The following is an 18,868-nucleotide window of genomic DNA, read 5'->3' as shown; positions in this document are numbered from 1 at the left end:
CGATCGCTCTTCCTTAAGACGACTAGCGACATGCATTCCAAGAGCATGGGATTATACGCCAAGAGTTGGGGGACTTAATGGGAGCTGATTAACTTTCCATTGTCACAAATTATATCAACTGATCCGGATCTAGAGTCACCATCTAATGATATAACAGAGGATCTGTTACCATAATGCTGAACTGCACAATAACTAATCACTAGGACTTTAGGACTGATCCATCCGGATTGTATCGATTAAGCATGTTCTATTAAGTCCAGTGTGCATGCAACATCTCAAAGCTGCATCTTCAAAAGGAGAGACGGAAGTGCATGTACGACAACTGCCGATCAAAGACTACTCGATCCTACTGCTCTATTTAGCGCATGGCTTGTCGACAATAAAATTTTTATTAAGATGGCCAACTGTCTCATAACGCACATCATATTACTCACATACAAACCCCTCGCAGATCAAGCTCGGAAACATCCTCCCAGAAAAGAAAAAAAGGAGAACGGCTCCAAACGAGTCATAGATAACGAAACTTCCATACGGCTACTTTCAGGCTTTACGACAGACCTCACCATCACAGACCCATCCTTCTTTGGCATCTCCTTCTTTCTTTGCTTCCTCCTCAGCTGCTTCATCGTCTTCATCTAACTCGTTTTCAGTTGCTTTCTCTTCTTTAACAGCACATTTTGGATGGAGATCAAAGTCACACTCCTCGCAATAATATGACCACCCCTCCCCCTCTTCATCGCAGCCCTCACAAGTGTACCGTCTCCTCTGAGCCGGAACGAGCTCGTGCTCTTCATGCAAAGGATGCTTCAACTTCTCTGGCCAGCCTTTTATACTTTCCTTGAACTTTTCCTCAAACTTCTTGAGATGTTCGGCAGTAAAAGGATAAGCATCAGCCCCGTGGTCCATTATAAGATCCCTTGCTTTGTTAGTCACCGTCCGGCCCGTTGGACCTATGGCTACAAGCATGGGGATGCCCCGGACCTTGAATTTGCCACTCAGGGATTTCTTCCTCTCGTCACCAAAAGGGAGCGCCAGCCACGGCATCTGAGCAAAATAATCATCAAAGGCAGTTTGATTCCTGTCACTGGAGATGAAGATAACCTCCAAGGCATTGCCGGCAGCCTTGATCTTTTCATATGCCTCCATAAGCACCGGCAGGAATGCACGGCAAGGACGGCACCAGTGTGCCGAGAAGTACAGGAGGACAGTCTTCCCTATCAAGTCTGATACTGGAATCTGCAATCGAAGTTAAGAAACAACCTTTTAGATGAACCACAAATTGATGGAGAAAGCACATGAAAACTGCATATATGGAAAGGATTTTCCTAGCTATAAACCTGGTTTCACTCCTTTCCTCAAGTCAAGTAACCCGAGGTACAACTTTATATGGGGCCTCATTGTAGACATTAAAAATTTCTGAGTCATTAGCTTCTAGGAGAAAAACAAATTTACCTTGGTTCCTTCCTTTCCAATGATGAAATCCAGATCCCCTGAAACCAAGATCGACTCCAAGGTCTGAGATTCTTCCTTTTTCTTTTCTATCTCTGCAAGCTCTGCAAACTTTTCTGGAGTGAATGGGTAAGCCGCAACGCCATGCTTTTCGACAGTTCGGCAACATTGGGATGGACAGTCTTCCCATCCTGACCGATAATGACCAGAGTGGGTAGGGTCGACAGCTCAAAGTACCTAACCAACTTCTCCCATTTCTTGTCTTTGAATGGTAATGAAAGCCATGGCATGCTTCCAAAGGATTGGTTGAATGATGCTTCGTCATCATCAAGAGGTATCTGAACAATCTCAAAACTCTCTTCTTTGGCCTTCAATGTCTTATAAACCTCAAGCAACTTCGGCGTGAAATCAACGCATGATTTGGACATGGACAATGAGAAGTACAGGCCCACAGTTTTCCCTTCAAGCTCAGAAACAGAAACCTAGTTTGGCAACATAACTAGATTAGTAAAAAGAGGATGGAAAACCGAATCATAAGCACATGTGACCATCACTTTCAAATGCATCAAAGATCCCTTTAGGTCTACCTTCTTCCCATCAGACGAAACTACGAAGTCACGAGTTTTAATGACCAAAAGAGAGGTCAATGATTGATTTCTCCTAGCAGCTTCTTCCTGGTCTTTCAACTCTTTGATGCGTTCTGGAGTGAAAGGATGACCTTCCTCTCCATACTCACGGACAATCTCCACTCCACTATCTGTTAAGACTGTACCTGTGCCATCAAGAAGGACAAGGTGGGGTATTCCTCTGACATTAAACAATTCATCCAAGCTATCACGCTTCTCCGAGTCGGAAAATGGGATTGCAAGCCACGGCATCTTGGAAAAGTATCCACTGAAGGACTCCTCATCCTCATCTGAGGAGATAAAAATGATTTCCAGGTCACCTCTTGGGGCAAGTTCATTGTACACCTCCAGCAGAATTGGGGTGAACTGTTGGCACGGACCGCACCACGACGCGGAGAAGTACAAGCCGATATTCTTCCCCTTCAAGCTGTTGACCTTAACCTGATATAGGACAAAAAGATTCCTAATTTGAGTTCTTTCAACAGCAATCAGCAAGCAAGGCATACTAGATCACTTGACCACCACACAAAGATCCTGAAAATGCTCAAGATACATCCAAATGCCAACTGGAGAAGCACTTCCCTTAAGCACTACTCATTAATTCGCAAGCAAATCAACAGTCTCACCGACCAAAACAAGAATACCGCATTCTAGGTGTGAGCATTTACAACTAAAGAGCATTAAACTTCATAGTATCACGAAATTCATATCTACTGCATCCGCACGGCTCTAAGTATATATCTTTGCTTAAAAACTAATGCATCAATTACCAATCATCCAGTTTCTGAAGGAAACAAATGGCTAGCACTCGAAAAATTAGCTTATCTGGAACTAAATTCCCCTGCTTAGCCATCACAATCCGACGGCCTGGTAATCAGAGACTCCCAGCAAAGAACCAACCGGAAAGAACATCAGCATCTAAACTAAAAAGGCACACGAACCCATCTTCCAATCCGGCAAGAGAAGCCCCAACCAAGAATCAGATCAACAAATGCTCTCGACCCCCACCCTCCCCCAGTTCGAAATTCAAGAACCGATCAACCACCAGACCAAGAATTTCTCGCACGAAACTGGGTAGTCAGTGAAACAACGAGAACTTCCACAAGGACGCCAACCAACCCACGAAATTCTTTTCTTTCTCCCCTCTTTCAAAGGGAAAGAGCAAAGTGAAAGAAGAGAACCGAGTATCACCTGATCGCCGTTGTTCCGGATGAGGAAGTCCCTGTCCGGAGAAGACAAGAGGGACTGGACATCGTGAGAAGAAGCCCCGCCTTCGACATCGTCAGCCATCCTCGTCGCCTTCGCTGGAGTGTTCTTGGTGTCCTTGCAGAGCATGCGTGAGAAATCCTCCAATGGCGGGCTCCTGCACCTTGCTCCTGTTTATATAAAACTCGGGCGGGCAGACAGGTGGTTTTTTTAAAAAAAAAAAAATTAAATTATCACCAAAAGTAACTCTTTAATTTTTCCTTTTTTTTTTTTTTTTTTTCTGGGGCTCCTGGATTGTTCCTTGGACTTTTTGGGGGCGCACGCATGGCATCTCGGGAGATGGGCTCCAACGTTGGAAAGCGTCCACGTCAGCAAAATCAATGCTCGCCTTCTTATTCCTTGCTTCGATTTTTTTTTTTTCTTATTTAGCCCTTTCGCCATTTTGTGCTTCCTCCGCCCCCAAGAAATCTCCCGTGTAGAAGTTTGCAAATAATTATTTATCTTTACCCTCTCGATATTATAAAAGGTTAAATCTTAATTTTTGTATTTTATGGAATCATTGTGATTACTCTATATGATCAAAGGAAAAATCGCATATGATAAATTCTATAAAATTTAAAATTTCGCAATAATTAGGAGGATGAGGCTGATTTGCAGGGATGTGAAGAGGGGAAGTCGAAAAGTATTATGTGAAGTATTATTCTTAGTGGTTAAGATTGTGTCATCCATTAATTGGTGAACTAGACCCGTCGACAAAGCCATGTCTTTATCTTCTTATTTTATTTATTATTGACCCGTTGATCATTCCTTGCTTCCATCCTAGGTAGTCCATCTCCAAAAATTAAACTTTGACAAAGTTTTATTTTATTTCTCTCAATTTTCATATAGGTTTGGTTTTAAATTTTTTAAGAGCTAAAAGGCATTTTTGCCTTTTCTTCACCGTGGGACAGCGTTAAATGAGAAATTAGAGGTATAATTGCTCAGGTCAATTTTTTATTATAAGTTGTAACATTTTTGAGAATCTCAATTTTACCCCTTAATTTTTTATTGGTTCCCCACTCCCCCCCCACAAAAAAGAAGAAGAAGTTGATGCGCCTTCTTATCCCTAGTCCAAAAATAATGAGACAGGGTATGAAAAAGGAGTAAAAATGTCGCGATTAATTTATCTGATCAAGAGAAAAATTAGAAACAAAAGAAAGATGATTACAAATTCGCTGATTTGATATGGATAGTTAAGGAAAAGAATTATTCCATATGATTAAAAAATGGAAATTTTAAGAAATCAGAAGTTTGCAATAATTAGGAGGATAAGGCTGATTTGCTTAGCCGCGCCGACCAACCCATTTTTTTTTTTTTTTTAATAGGTTCGGAGACCAACCCAGATTTGACCACCGCTCTCGTGGCACCTTGGAGCTCCGTTAAGCTATTTACCCTTTTCTTTTCTTTTCTTTTTTAAACCCTTTTCTTTTCTTTTCTTTTCTTTTCTTTTTTCTGAAACTTTACTAATTTGCAATTATTTGGCATATAAGATCAACAACGACTTACGACTAACAATAACAGTGAGCAACCAAACGAGCCCTTCCGAAGTGAAAACTACAAATTTTCAATTCTTATTAAGATTTCATATTTAATTTACCCTCTTAAGTTTCCAAAGTATCAATTGCCTTGCAGTTTTATATTGAGAAAATTACCTAATCAATCACAAATCTATTATATAAATGTCAATTTAAAATGAACTTTTCAATTTTTTTCAATTTAATTCTAAACTTTTTTGCAAAAATTGGCAACATTGATGAAATTTAGGATCGAATCAACATTCGTATGATAGTTTTAGGACCAATTGGACAAGTAGAAGCGGAATGTTATTTATTTCTTTTTTAATATTTATTTTGGTGGTATATCATTTAAAACCTACAAGCCAAAGAATGCGTCGATTTAGTCGAAAGGAGCAATACTACTACTACTAATAATAATAATAATAATAATAATAATAATAATAAAAGGAATGATGGTGATGGACCCTGCATTTTGGGACCACGCCGACTAAAGAGGGGACGGGGAGACTTGCCACCGGAAAGAGCATTGAACAATTTAGGTAAGGTTCCATCCTTATCACCCGTAATGAAAGAGATGCCCAATGGATGACCAAAATCTTGATGAAAGAGATACCTTGGAAACCGCAGTCCTATCACCCGCGACTAAAGTTCATAATTAAATAGACATAAAGAGAAGTAAATGGTAATTATCTCGTGTCCTAACATAATATGCCATGCGATAATCGCAATTTTCTCCACCATTATAGCAACATGATCTTCAAAAAAATATTATAATAGTTCGATCTCAATGGATATCCATCCTCCATCATACTCTTGAGAAATGAATGGATCTTTACAAGCTTCTTAAGTATCTCTTTTTTTGGGATCGAATGACTTTCTCTTAAATCTCAAACTCTTCCTTTTTTATAAAGGGCTTCTTAAGTATCTCTTTTTTTGGGATCGAATGACTTTCTCTTAAATCTCAAACTCTTCCTCTTTTATAAAGGAAAACAATTCCAATTAAGGGTCCATTTGTTTCGCAAAAGTTATTTTCCAAGATAATATTTTCCATATTTTCTAGCATTTGGTTCGTTTAGAAGAATAAGTCAACGGAAAATGTTTTCTTAGTTAATGAAAAAGATTTTCCTATCAAAACTTAAATTCAGAAAAATGATTTCCATTTTGAAAGAATTGAAAAACGTTTTTCAAAATGTTTCCTAGTCTAAGAGTCTTTGATTAATGAAACTTTTATTCCTATTAAAATATTTTAAAAATTATTTTAAAATTTAAATTTTTTTGGATTTTGTTGTTATTATTATTATTATTATTATTATTATTATTATTATTATTATTATTATTATTATTATTATTATTATTATTATTATTATTATTATTATTATTATTATTAATTTATTTTTTTTTTTTCTTTTCTCTTTAGTTGTGCAGAGCTACATTAGGAAAGGATAATGATGGCCCTTTGATGTATTTGTTTGAGCGAAAGAATTCTTTATGAATTAGTTTTCCGAACTTTCATGCGTCTAATTTATTAAAAATGCTTAGTCAATGGAAAATCAATCATAGTAAAAAAATGTATAATAAATTCCCTAACCTGAAATAAGGGGAAAATATTAGCCTGAAAAAAAAAAAAAATTCAAAAGCATTTTCTTTTCTGACCAAAAAAAAAAAGTATTTTCTTTTATCATCTACAGTCGGAAACCTTAGCTGTGGATCTAATACCATCAGTTTCTGATCTCCTCCTCCCTGTTCAAAGTTTAGTTTGATCTCAAATTTCACGTTACCTTTTTTTTTCTTGAATGGGTGTAGATATAGGAGCTTGACCAAAAAGTGTGAACACCAAATGGATGAGATCAAAGACCAATTTCCAAGAAGAAGCATCTACATGGAATATCCCCTTGTTTTTGCAAGTGCCCAGTCTAAGCGATAAAACATTAGGTGTTTAAGTGATAGACGCGTCAATTTTACACTAGTCCATTTTACGTCCAACATGCATCACTTTTGGACCCATCTGTCATGAATCCTCACATCCTCTCTCTCTCTCTCTCTCCTACGTCTTTCCCTCTCAAAATTAGTAGAGCCAGATGGGTGCAGAGACATTTGTGGTGTGTTCCAAAATGATGTGGCTTTTGTGTTTTTCGAAAGGTATATTTCATAAATTGCAGCACCTCAACACCGGATGCGGTAGCTTCCTAGAAAAGTTATTATAAAACTGCTGAAATTTCGAAGCAATTGTAACTGTGAGGCGTTCACCGAATACTTTATAGAAGCCACAATGCTTCAAAGCCATGCCAAATGATAGTAATCATTTGAATTTTTGGATCATAATGAAGGGGGTTTCCTAAGATTTTTAAGAAGAATTCTTTAATCATTAATGGCTGGATAAAAAAAGAGAGTGAATTTTACTATCTACGGTAAGTCCTTCTAAGTTTTCGTGTGTTTATAAAAATTACGGAAGAAATAAATAATTATGATAAATTGCGATAAGGAGATTTGGTCCTTCAACACCATACAAGTTGCCCCATAATGAATGAATTGATATTTGGGATTAGGACCAATATGTCTTTTGCAGAAAATAATGTTTATTTTCATGAGTTGTATATTAACTGGTGAATTTCTCAAGCTAATGCAGATTGAAAGATTAACAAGTCACCGCTCAATTGGAAAAATAGACAACACAACTAACTAGTTGTGTAGAGCTACATTAGGAAAGACGTAACTATAGAAGGAGATCTTGACGTGTGTTTATCACCGATGATGATGATGATGATGTGTGATTCAGTAATTGGCCACCAATCATTTCACTTAAATGTAGTCACTGATCTATCCTTAAAGGATGAGTCTTTGAATATTTTTACCAACTGTGCTTTGATGATATGCCCTGATTTTTAGTTTTTGGTTTATTTTGGATTTTAATGTGCTTGCCTTTAGATTTGTTTTCAAGTATCATTTTGATAATGAATGGAACTTTCTTTTGACCAACAAAAAAAAAGTAATATTAGTAAGATTCGTCCTTCAACTAGAACTAGATACTTGGCCAAGTAAAAAGCCTCAACAGATAAAGAAGCATAGTATTCCCCAGCTTCGAATTTTCCTAATTTAGAAATTTGCGACCTCTTATTCAGCCACAGTCAATCAAATGGGTTTTCAAAGACTCGATCAAAATCTTTAGAGGTAGGCCGAGTCTAGAATCGCAGTTAATGCCGGCATTTTTTCATCCTTACCAAAAAAAAAAAAAAAAAAAAGAATCCGACTCAGAAAGGAAGTGTGGAAATATTGAAATCGAAAGCATATGGTGTTGTTAAATGTACAAAGTTCTGCTGACGAAGGAAGAACATTTGACATTGAATGTACCGATTCTATCTGCAAATTCAACCACATACACGAAGTTGAAGATATATGAACATCATGTCTCATGTTCTTGATATCACGTTTAAGTTTATATATGGGGAAAAAGGGTCGAATCAAGCCATCTTCTTTCCCCAACAACTAGACATATTGCTGATAAAATGCTCTTCCTAAACGTCAGCTGCAATTCGGCCTAGAAACGCTTACAGTTCTCGCAAACCAGCTGCTTTATGAGCGTCGAGGATCGGCAAGGAATGAACTTCTTTTGCAGCACTTTTTCCATCCTGTTTTGCCTGATTGCTCTTTCCTTAAGACGACTGGCGACATGCGTTCCGGGAGCATGGGATTATCAAGCAAGACTTGGGAGACTTAATGTGGGGAATTAACTTTCCATTGTCACAAATTATATCAATTGATCTGGATCTAGAGCCACTGTTTAATTATATAACGAAGGGCCTATTACCATAATGGCGAACCGAAAAAGAACTAACCACCAGGACTTTAGGAATGATCCACCCAAATTGTGTTGAATGAGCATGTTCCATTATCTCCAGTGTGGATAAGAATTTCAAAGCTGCATCTTCAGAAGGAGAGACCGAGCTGCCGTACGACGACTGCCGGTCACAGACTATTTGAGCCTACTGCTCTGTTTAGCACCCGACTGGTCGACTATAAACGTTTATTAAGACAGCAAATTGTCGAAGTCATAATTCAAACCATATTTTTCACACACACAAGCCCTTCGCAGATCGAGCTCAGAAACATCCACCCAGAACATAGAAAAAGGCGAAAACTGCTTCAAACGAGTCATAGAAAACGGAACAACTAAGAAGTAACTTTTAGGCTTTATAACAGACTTCACCATCGCAGACTTCTCCGGCTTCTCCTCCTTCCTTTGCCTCCTCCTCAGCTGCTTTACCGTCTTTCTTCATCTCCTCCTTCATCTGGCTCGTTCCTAGTCAACTTCTCCTCCAACTTCTTGAGATGTTCCGCAGTAAAAGGATAAGCATCAGCCCCGTGCTCCGATATAAGATCCCTTGCTTGTTTAGTCACTGTCTGGCCCGTTGGGCCAATGGCTATGAGTGTGGGGATCCCCCGGACCTCGAATTTGAGACTCAGGGATTTCTTCCTCTCGTCACCAAAGGGGAGTGCCAGCCACGGCATCTGAGCAAAATAATCGTTGAAGGCTGATTGGTCCTTGTCACTGGAGATGAAGATCAATTCAAAGGCATTGTCTGTGGCCTTGATCTTTTCGTATGCCTCCGTAAGCACTGGCAGGAATGCTCGGCAAGGAGGGCACCAGTGTGCTGAGAAGTAAAGGAGGACAGTCTTCCCTACCAAGTCCGCTACCGGAATCTGCAATCGAAATTAATAAACAACCTTTCAGATGAACCACCAATCGATGGACAAGGCACGTCAAAACTGCATATATGTAAAGGATTTTCCTAGCTATAGACCTGGTTTCAATCCTTTCCTCAGCTCAAGTAGCCTGAGGGATGATGATAATCGGGGCCTCATTGCAGACATTAATCTAGTAATTTTTCCACAAAATCCTGAAAATGCTCAAGATACATCCACTCCGACCAGAGAAGCGTCAACCAAGAATCAGATCCCAATTCGAAATTCAAAAGCCGATCATCAGAACAACGATTTCTCGCACGAAACAGGTGGTTACCGGAACAACCCACGCGAAGGCCACAGAGAATTTCAACGAGGACGCCAACCCACAATTCTTTTTTTCTCCTTTCCCGAAAGAGCAAAAGTGAAAGAAGAGAACCGAGTATTACCTGATCGCCGTTGTTCCGGATGAGGAAGTCCCTATTCGGTGAAGACAAGAGGGACTGAACATCGTGAGAAGCTGCGTCTCCGACAGCACCCGCCATTCTCTCTCCCTCGACTCTCGTGATTTAGGGTTACTGCCGAGCGTTTCGCGTGAATATTATATATATATCCAAGATAGACAAAGATACTGCGCGCATAGTTTTCTTGGTAATCATAAGAAATAATGACACGGATGGTCTCTGAATTTTAGTCTAAAGTGCAATGTGATTTTTAAATTTTTTTATTTATTCAATGTGGTCATTAAAATTAAGATTAATATTCAATGTGATCATTAAATTTTTAATATATTCAATATAGTTCATAAACTTTTTATATATGTTTAATGAAAGTGATAATATCAAACATTTTCATATAATCAAAAGACTAAATTAAACATGTATCAAAAGTTTATAAACTATACTGAACAAATTAAAATTTTAGGGATGATATTGTACATTATGTTAAAATTCATATACCACATTCCACGTTAAGCTAAAGTTAATAAATCATTTGTATTATCTTTCCTTGCTATAATGATCATTGATTCTTTGATTTTTTTCCCCATATTCCATCTTCCTTTTTCGGGCCTGTGGATGCTTCTTTCCTTTTGGGACATTCGGGGGCGCGACATTTCGGGGGCGCGAGGAAAGCAATCTCAGGAAATGAAATGGGCTCGGACGGAGGATAGGAAAGACGAGGATGTATCCGACACGTTAGCAAATCCATGTCTTCATTTTTTCCCCCTAATTCACATGGTTTAATATTAAATTCAAATTCATCATGCATGTCGTTTAGCTGCTTAGGGACGCGGGGAACAGACGCGGATGGCCTGGACACGGCAGCAAATCCATGTCTTTATCTTCTCATTTTATCTATCATTTGACCCCAAGAAGTCCGCGTGTTTAGTCTCGAAAAATCAAAGCTTCACAAAATTTCATTTTTTTATACCCTCTCAATTTTTGTATAAGAGCTAAATTGCAGTTTTGCCTTTTTATTCGCACATGGGTCGGCGTTAAGTGAGAAATTAAAGGTATGATTGATTAGGTCATTTTTTAATTATATGTTGGATTTTGAAATTTTTAAGAATCTCAGTTTTAGCCCTTAAATTTTTGGTCGGTTGCCAAAAAAAATAAAATTGATGCACCTTCTTGACCCTAGTCCAAATAAATGATAAATAAGGGTATGAAAAAATGGCAAAAATGTTGCGATTAATCTATCTAATCAAGAGAAAAATCATAAACAAGAAAAATATGAATACGAATTCACTAAGTTGAGTTGGTATGGAAAATTAATGGAAAGAGTTACTCCAAATGACAATAGAAAAATTAGAAATTCTATGAAATCAGAAGTTGGCAATAATTAGGAGAATAAGACTTGATTTCTTTGCTTAGAAGCGCCGACCAATCCAAATTTGACCACCAACGATGATTCCCTTTCTCTTGCTCTCTCGTGGCACCTTGTAGCTCCACTAAACTATTTACCCTTATCTTTTTTTTATTAACAATAATAATGATCAAAATGTCCATGTCAAACGGATAAATCTGTAGGTTTTTCCTAAACAAAACTACAATTAATTTCATGTTCAATTTATCCTCTTAAGTGTCAATACTATTGATTGTCTATCAGTATTTACAATAGAAAAATTACCTAATCAACTCTAAACTTATTATATAAATATCAATTCAATCCTAAATTTTTTAATTTTCCCAAACTTTTACGTAAAAATTGGCCACAAGTACTGAATTGACACTATTTAAATGTTTGGAACTGAATCGGCATTCACACAACAAGTTTAAGATTGATGGACAATCATAAGCGGGATGCTAATTATTTCTTTTGGGCGTATAGTGCAAAACTTAATGGCCAAGAATGTGTAAGGTAGCCAGAAGAAGCAAAGAAATAAGAAAACATTAAAGAAATAATGGGGTTGGATCTCTCCTTTTTGGGATCCACGCTCCTTGGTCTTTGACCAAGGTGCATTGAACTATTCGGGTGAGGAAGACTCCATCCATTGTAATGTGCAAAGATATCCAATAGATGAACAAAAACATGATGAAAGAGAGACCCTTGAAACCACATTCTTATCACTCGGCTTTTCACTTTAATCTTAATTGTTTAATTTAAGGAAAAATGACACAAATAATATATTAATACTGACACAAATGATATATGAATTTTGATTCAATGTATAATATCGTCTTTAGGCTTTTGATTTATATGATCTATAAACCATTAGTAAATGTTCAATGTAATCTCTTTATTTGCTTAAAGGATAACTCGGCATTCTTTTGATGACGTGGATTATTGTATGTCGAGGTGGATTTTTAGAAATGACGAGTTAACTTGTCCACTCTTTTACCCATCTACTTTAGACAAAGAAAAGAAATTAGGTGTTGACATGTCCAGCATTATTTGATGACATGGATTGTCATATCCTGATCAAAGAGGAATATCTTACATGAATAATCTATATATAACTTCTTTTTGTAGACCATAATTCAAACCTAACGGATTAAAATCCATATCAGTAGATTTTGTTAACTTGAATTAATAAAAATGACGACATTCTAGTTACTAGATTGAACATTTACTAATAATTTAAGAATTACATTAAACAAATTAAAAGTTTAATTAGTACATTACACATTGGATCTAAATTCATGAATTATTTATGTCATTGTCCATTAAAAGTGTTGTATCAAGTACATAAATATGTGTATTTTTTATTTATTTTCAATTTAAGTCATTTTCATTCAGAGAGAGGTCAGAAAGCGCATTCTGTGTCATTTATAGCCGTCGACCTAGTGAAGTACAAGTAAGCGGGGGACTTCCAATTTCCAAGGAGCTTTCATCATGCCCAGATTTTAAACAATTGTTTTCTGGAGGTTGGACCCACCGATTTTTTGAACCCATTATCACTAATCCCCATCAAATCTCATGAAACTACAGATTAGAACAAACAAAATCTATGCTAGAAATGAAATGATATTTCCTCACACTTTGCTTAATTGTTTTACAACTTTACCATCCTTCTAAATTTAGATAGGTTAATTCAATTTTCATTAGACGTTTTTATATCGTTATATTGAGTGCTGACCTCTCTAACAAAATGGTTTGCTTTGTCGCCAATTTAGGTACAACATTAATCGAATTATGAGATTTTACCAAAATTAAAAGTAAAATCTCATGCAAAGATGATTAGGTATTAAAATTGTGATGGAATCACGCTTTTAGATGTAGAAGCAATATATGCAAATCATTTTTTGTATATTAATTCTAGTAAAATCTTTTGCGCTTCAAGAAATGTAAGTATAATTTGCCACTCAACTTGAACTGGATAGATGGCCTAGTGAAAAACTTGAACCGGATAGAGAAGTATAGCATCCCCATAGCTTCATTTTCTTGATTAAAAGCTTCAGGAGCTATGATTCAGCTACAATATCAAATTGTTCTCAAATTGTACTCTGAGTTTAAGCATATAATCTGAAATTTGGCTCATTTAGGTTATAATGGAAAACGAAATCTGCCCTAGACGTGCAATGGCCTAAGTCATTGGTAAATTAAAATAAAAAGCACAAATGAACATAGGAACTTCTTTTTGGTCTATTGGAAAAACCTTGTTGCATATCAATTCAAGTTGGTTATGTAGAAGAACACCACAAACGGTTGGGGAGGGAGGGGGTGGCTTGAGATATGGTTCGGAGCAGTTTTATTTTAGTCTCTATAACATTAGGTCAAGCTTAAATGAGGCAAAGAAGAAAGTGTGGCCTGACCTTTGTTGATAAGCAGAGTAACTTGCCTTGGTACTTGATCTAATCCCAGAAGCGCCTGAACTAAAGTGAGGCAGTTGGACTCGACAGTTACAATTCTTTTACCATTTTCCTTCTCCCACACGGTCGCGAGCTCTATTCCTTCGATTAGGTCTAGGTTTTCAGCATGCAGTGTAGATTGCATCTTCACCTCACGGACAGCGAACCCACTGATTAACACTCCAGCAGTGTCTCTGCACACTCCAGCGGTCGCTTCACTGGATGTTTCTGCTTTCAAGGCTCCATTGACGTTAGTTTAAGGAAATTGCGTGTTCACTTTCAGGTCGTGTGCTATTTAACATATAATAATCAAGTAATGTGACTACCTAGGTATGGATTGGAGGTGACATGAATCACATCTTGAAAGGTTAATCATATGGCACTCCAAATGTTTCATGAAATTTGGAGACTTGATTAGAATCTACTGGAAGATGAATTCAATGGAAAGAAGCACGAATATGCGGAATCGATTCGAGCAAGTCAAGTAACATCAAAATTGCCAATTCCTCATGTGATGTTAAAGCAAATGTTGGATTGTTGATATAATTTCAAGATGAATTAATTTCGTTATGTTTTCACGGGACCATTGTTTCCCAAAGATTTCAATGATGATCCCATTGGACTCTCTGCTCCTGGTCCATTGCGCCACCCTTAACGTGTGTTGTGCTCGACCCGGCCCATTAATGTGGAGGGTCGGGCCATGCTGGCCCGAGGCCCGAGCATCAATAGGCGTCCCCGTTCTCATCTCTAAACAGCGTTTTCTGACGTGAAATCGGAGAGTTGGTTCCACCGGCTTGGTTTCAGAGAGAATCCAAATATAATCCGTCACAATATGAGTACCTTCAAATGCCGACCCGAATAGATATGATTTGACACGTTTCATTCGTTGTCTAAATTATTTGACGTATAAAATCAAAGTATAAATTGTATCAACGGATGCGTAGAGCTGTTAAAATATGTGATAAGCTCATATTTTAAATTTTTAACTAATATTTATTGTAGTGGATTGCACATGGGTCATCTCATTAGCTAAAAATGGGTTGTACAAAGAAAATGCACAAATGGATCTATCTAAGAGCCACTTCCAACCTACATAATAATTAGGTCTTAGGTTAAATGGGTTACTTGACAAGGTTAATTATAACTACAAAGAGGTCACAAACAAGCCTTTTTTTCTTTTTTTTTTTTTTTAATTTCTATTTTCTTTCCTTTTCTTTTTCCTTCTCGCCGGTGGCTGGCCAAGGCGATGTCTGGTCGCAAGCGAGGGACAAGCTTGTTGGCGACCGACGAAACTTGAGCTCGTCGATCTAGTCAGGCTCTAGCTAGCTAGCCTTGGGTGTTAGCAAGACTCAAGCTTGTCAATTTGGCAAAGTTGAAGCCTCGTGGACTGCTGGCGAGACTCAAGCTCGCCAACCTTGGGGGAGCTCAAGCTCGCCACACCAATTTGGTGAGGACAAGCCCTCACTAACCTTTAAAGAGACTTGACTCACCAAAATCAAGCACAAAACTTGAGCTCTTGATCTAGTTAGGCTCTAGCTGGCTGGCCTTGGGTGCTAGCGAGACTCAAGCTCGTCAATTTGGTGAAGTTGAAGCCTCACGGACTACTAGCGAGACTTGAGCTTGCCGTAATAATTTTTATTTTTATTTTATTTTTTATAATAAAATAAAATATCTGACCAAAAATAGAATAAAATAAAAGACCATAGTCACCTTCAACTGTTTGATTTTTTTGAAAAATTTCGTTTTATTTACTTACATCTTAATATTTTGTTATTTTACTTTTTTAATTTGATATAAAATTTTATCCGAGTAACACATTAACATAAAAAGCTTATGAGTTAATTGAGTTGGCATTTATTTTCATAGTTAGGGTTAAGTATGGATGTGTTTTACTAATATGGGTCAGATTTGATATGAGCAAAATCAAGGTACGAATGGGTATGGGTCGTTGAATTGTATTGCAAGAAAATGGGTCAATATACATTGATCCATTTTCAACCTAATAGAAAGTCAATCTGATCCATTCATTTGACACCATTATGGATACGAACTCACATAAACTACACATATGATTATGACACGGTAATATGAATTGCTGACCCTATCCTTAATAATGCCTTGGACAACTTTAGTCGGACTCTCTCTCTCTCTCTCTCTTCGCAATAGTTAGTATACAATAATACATTGTTGGTCCGACGATAACATCCACGAAGAGTTGCGAACGTTGGTCGCCCTTCTCACCTTCTTAATTATAAAAGAATCATACAACAAAGTCTGGGGCATATATGTTGGGATTAACAATCCTTTACTTTTTCCATTGTAGGTTCTATATTTCTCTTCTTCTTTTTTATGATTTCTAGAGATACGTGCAAAGTCTCATCAATAACTGAAGGCTCGAGAAAAAGTAAATTCCACGTTGAAATATCTAGACTAATCCCATGAGTCAGATAAGGCACAAATTTAAATTCGAGTGGTTTTCCCATCTTCATTTAAGTTTGTTTTAAAATCCTTTTAATGTCAACGCCACTTACTTGCATAGGAACTTTCTTTTGTGCGTAACTTGTTCTCTATGATTGATATCCGCAATATGTCATTTTTTCCATTGGACGATGCACCTTGTACCTTTTCCCATGTACCGTCAGTAAAGTTTCTAGTAAGGGTCATGCTCTCCTCCGTCATTGACTTGTTTAGTGTTTTTGATCGGTCATTTGTGAATATGAATATTACCCACTTTCATATTGAACTAAGTTTGGACACGAATGATGTCTATAACTTGTAATCTACTCAATTAGACTCTAAAGTTGGAGGAAACTATAGCCTATTGTCAAAAGGAGCTCATGCACTATTCTTTCTCCAAGCAAAAGGCTACGAAATTCCATGTCTCCTCGCAAAAGGAACACTTCACAAACGTCTGCGAGAGAATATCTCCGCTTCTTCCCTTCCTCAAAAAGGACAACGTGTCGTCCGTCTTTCAACTGGGAAAAAAGATCATATTCATATATGCTCCTCACAAGCAACCTCGTTGCTTCCTCGTCACCTGAGGCAAACCAATCTCTACAGGGCTCTACATCAAAACCAATCCCTAAACCATTCCGCTTCCTTCCCAATCCTCAATCCTCAACAGCCGCAAGATGTCGCTCCAGCTACTCCAGCCGGCTCCGCCACCACCGCCGCAGACTGTCACGGTGTTCCCCGACACCTTCACAAGGCCACAGCCGTCGTCGTCGTCCCAACAACACTCTCACTCAAGCGGGTCCTTTGGGACAGTGTTCATGGTCCTTGCCATTGTCCTTGCTGTGTCTGCTATCGCCTGCTGCTTCGGCCGGTTCTGCAACCGGCGGTCCCGCACTGATGACCCGTCAGCAAAACAAACCCGCCGGCCTCATCCGAGAGAGAACGACATTGAGTTTGGCTTCGACGGAAGGACTCGAACTGGAGCTAACCCGATAGTCGGCAACAATGGAAGGATCGACGGAAGGACTCGAACCGTAGCTAACCCGACAGCCGGCAACAACAAGGGTGGATCCCAAGCGATCCATGATAATGATAAGGGAGGTTTAGGTGGAGGCTTTCATTTCCAGAAGAGGGCTGTAATCGATGAGCCAGAGCCTGGTGCATGATGAGGTGCATGCAGCAGTCTTCGTAAAATCCTCTACACCATGAAGATGTATGTCGATTATCGTTGCATTTTATCTCGGACACTCGTATCTATTTCCTTGTTTACCAAGCATAAAAGAGAATAAATCTCTACTCTTAACATTTTCCATTAATTCCTAAATGTGTCCTTTTGGGTAATCTCAGCTTTAAGCCGTCTAAATATATTGAGACTTATTAAGTAACCAGTCAAGGAAATTTTACGGTTGTTAATGTACCGTTTGCGGGCTTTGCTAGCATAATAGTTATTGGGCTACTTTAAGAATAATAGTATGTTGTGAGCTATAGATTCTTGAAGAAGTAAGTCACATAATAATTTATAATTATTTGTAATTTGATTTTTTGTAATGCAAAATAAACTGTTATTCTCTTGGTGTATTAAAAATTGTCACGTAATCATATCTTATCGTTTGTTATTGCTTTATGCATCATCAGTGCCTCGAAAAATCGAATCATTCTAGATAAAGTACGTCACAAGTGCAACGGAGGGGCTCATTAACGTTGACGATTCAACATTATAAATCTAAAGTGAAGCTCCCGTGACGCCGGCGACTTAAATGCATTTCAGTGCAATGTCCCAGTCGTCGGATACTTTCCTAGTTCGCAAATCGCAAGCAACAGAATGGAACAGAGCAAGATCCCTTGCTTGGGCAAAAAATACGGTCCAACTTGAAGATGCACTGTTGTGTGAAAAATTTCAAGCCAGATTATTGTAAAAGGTTAATTTATTTAAGGCAATTATTGACCGTAAAATTGGCAATGTTACTATTGATCAGGGAAAATAATGACATACAAAGACAATTACTTGCTGATGGGTCTTTGAATTTATGAACAGTAAAGCAATGTTATAATCATAAAAATAACTTACTACGAATAGTAAAAAGAAGATTTAACAATGAATTTAGGTTATTACAATTATTCACAAAAAGTTACTAAAGCTCGAATACGGAACTTCACGAGACTTTAAGCTAAATTATTACATGCAATGGTTACTAACTTGTCATTTAAATTGACTTATAAAAAAATACTATTATTAGGGATAGTAACTAAAATAACAACTATAAGTTACAACAGTTGAGGGGTGAGCACCATGTTTCAGAAACTTAGAATTGGTCGGTATAAACTTCAAGGTTGGAACTGTCGATTATATTGAAAACTGGTCCTTTGAGAGGGGAAAAAAACACTTTTTTATATGCATGAAGAATGGAACCATTATCTCGACACGAAGAAATAACAATACAACCACTTGACCAACATTTATATTCATAATAAATCGGTGCGAAGTCGGGTTTTTTAATTATAAAAATTTGATTTTTCGTACCACAAAAATCGGACCAATTTCCGGACAGAACGGGAAAGCGTTCCGGTTCCAAAGTCGGAACCCCTATATATAACCTCGAGACAT

The 18,868-nt window shown here is 37.8% G+C and overlaps 3 protein-coding genes across 3 annotated transcripts; 1 reads left to right on the top strand and 2 right to left on the bottom strand.

Annotated features, from left to right (window-relative positions):
* Window positions 1–370: 370 nt before the first annotated feature.
* Window positions 371–3,438, bottom strand: LOC104414210 (probable nucleoredoxin 1). Its single transcript, XM_010025254.3, is given in 5 exon segments — window positions 371–1,236; window positions 1,453–1,607; window positions 1,610–1,931; window positions 2,037–2,516; window positions 3,267–3,438. Coding segments are annotated over 5 exon segments (1,797 nt in total). The 5' UTR covers window positions 3,411–3,438; the 3' UTR covers window positions 371–540.
* Window positions 3,439–8,841: 5,403 nt separating this feature from the next.
* LOC104417045 (probable nucleoredoxin 1) lies at window positions 8,842–10,085 on the bottom strand. Its single transcript, XM_039300619.1, has 2 exons — window positions 9,967–10,085; window positions 8,842–9,535 (listed from the first exon to the last, which is right to left on the bottom strand). The coding sequence occupies exons 1-2, from the start codon at window positions 10,060–10,062 to the stop codon at window positions 9,095–9,097; spliced, it is 537 nt and encodes a 178-aa protein (XP_039156553.1). The 5' UTR covers window positions 10,063–10,085; the 3' UTR covers window positions 8,842–9,094.
* Window positions 10,086–16,860: 6,775 nt separating this feature from the next.
* Window positions 16,861–17,579, top strand: LOC104414218. The gene has a single exon (XM_010025257.3). The coding sequence runs from the start codon at window positions 16,941–16,943 to the stop codon at window positions 17,427–17,429; it is 489 nt and encodes a 162-aa protein (XP_010023559.2). The 5' UTR covers window positions 16,861–16,940; the 3' UTR covers window positions 17,430–17,579.
* Window positions 17,580–18,868: the final 1,289 nt, after the last annotated feature.

This window comes from Eucalyptus grandis, chromosome 8 (assembly GCF_016545825.1).
Source record: "Eucalyptus grandis isolate ANBG69807.140 chromosome 8, ASM1654582v1, whole genome shotgun sequence".
NCBI lineage: Eukaryota > Viridiplantae > Streptophyta > Magnoliopsida > Myrtales > Myrtaceae > Eucalyptus > Eucalyptus grandis.
This window is presented reverse-complemented; position numbering and strand designations above follow the sequence as displayed.

Bases quoted from the DNA above. Each gene is read 5' to 3' on its own strand.
- LOC104417045 (XM_039300619.1), bottom strand. From the start codon at position 10,062: ATGGCGGGTGCTGTCGGAGACGCAGCTTCTCACGATGTTCAGTCCCTC. The intron at 9,536-9,966 runs GTAATACTCGGT...TTTCGATTGCAG, and splicing joins TCCGGAACAACGGCGATCAG to ATTCCGGTAGCGGACTTGGT.
- LOC104414218 (XM_010025257.3), top strand. From the start codon at position 16,941: ATGTCGCTCCAGCTACTCCAGCCGGCTCCGCCACCACCGCCGCAGACT.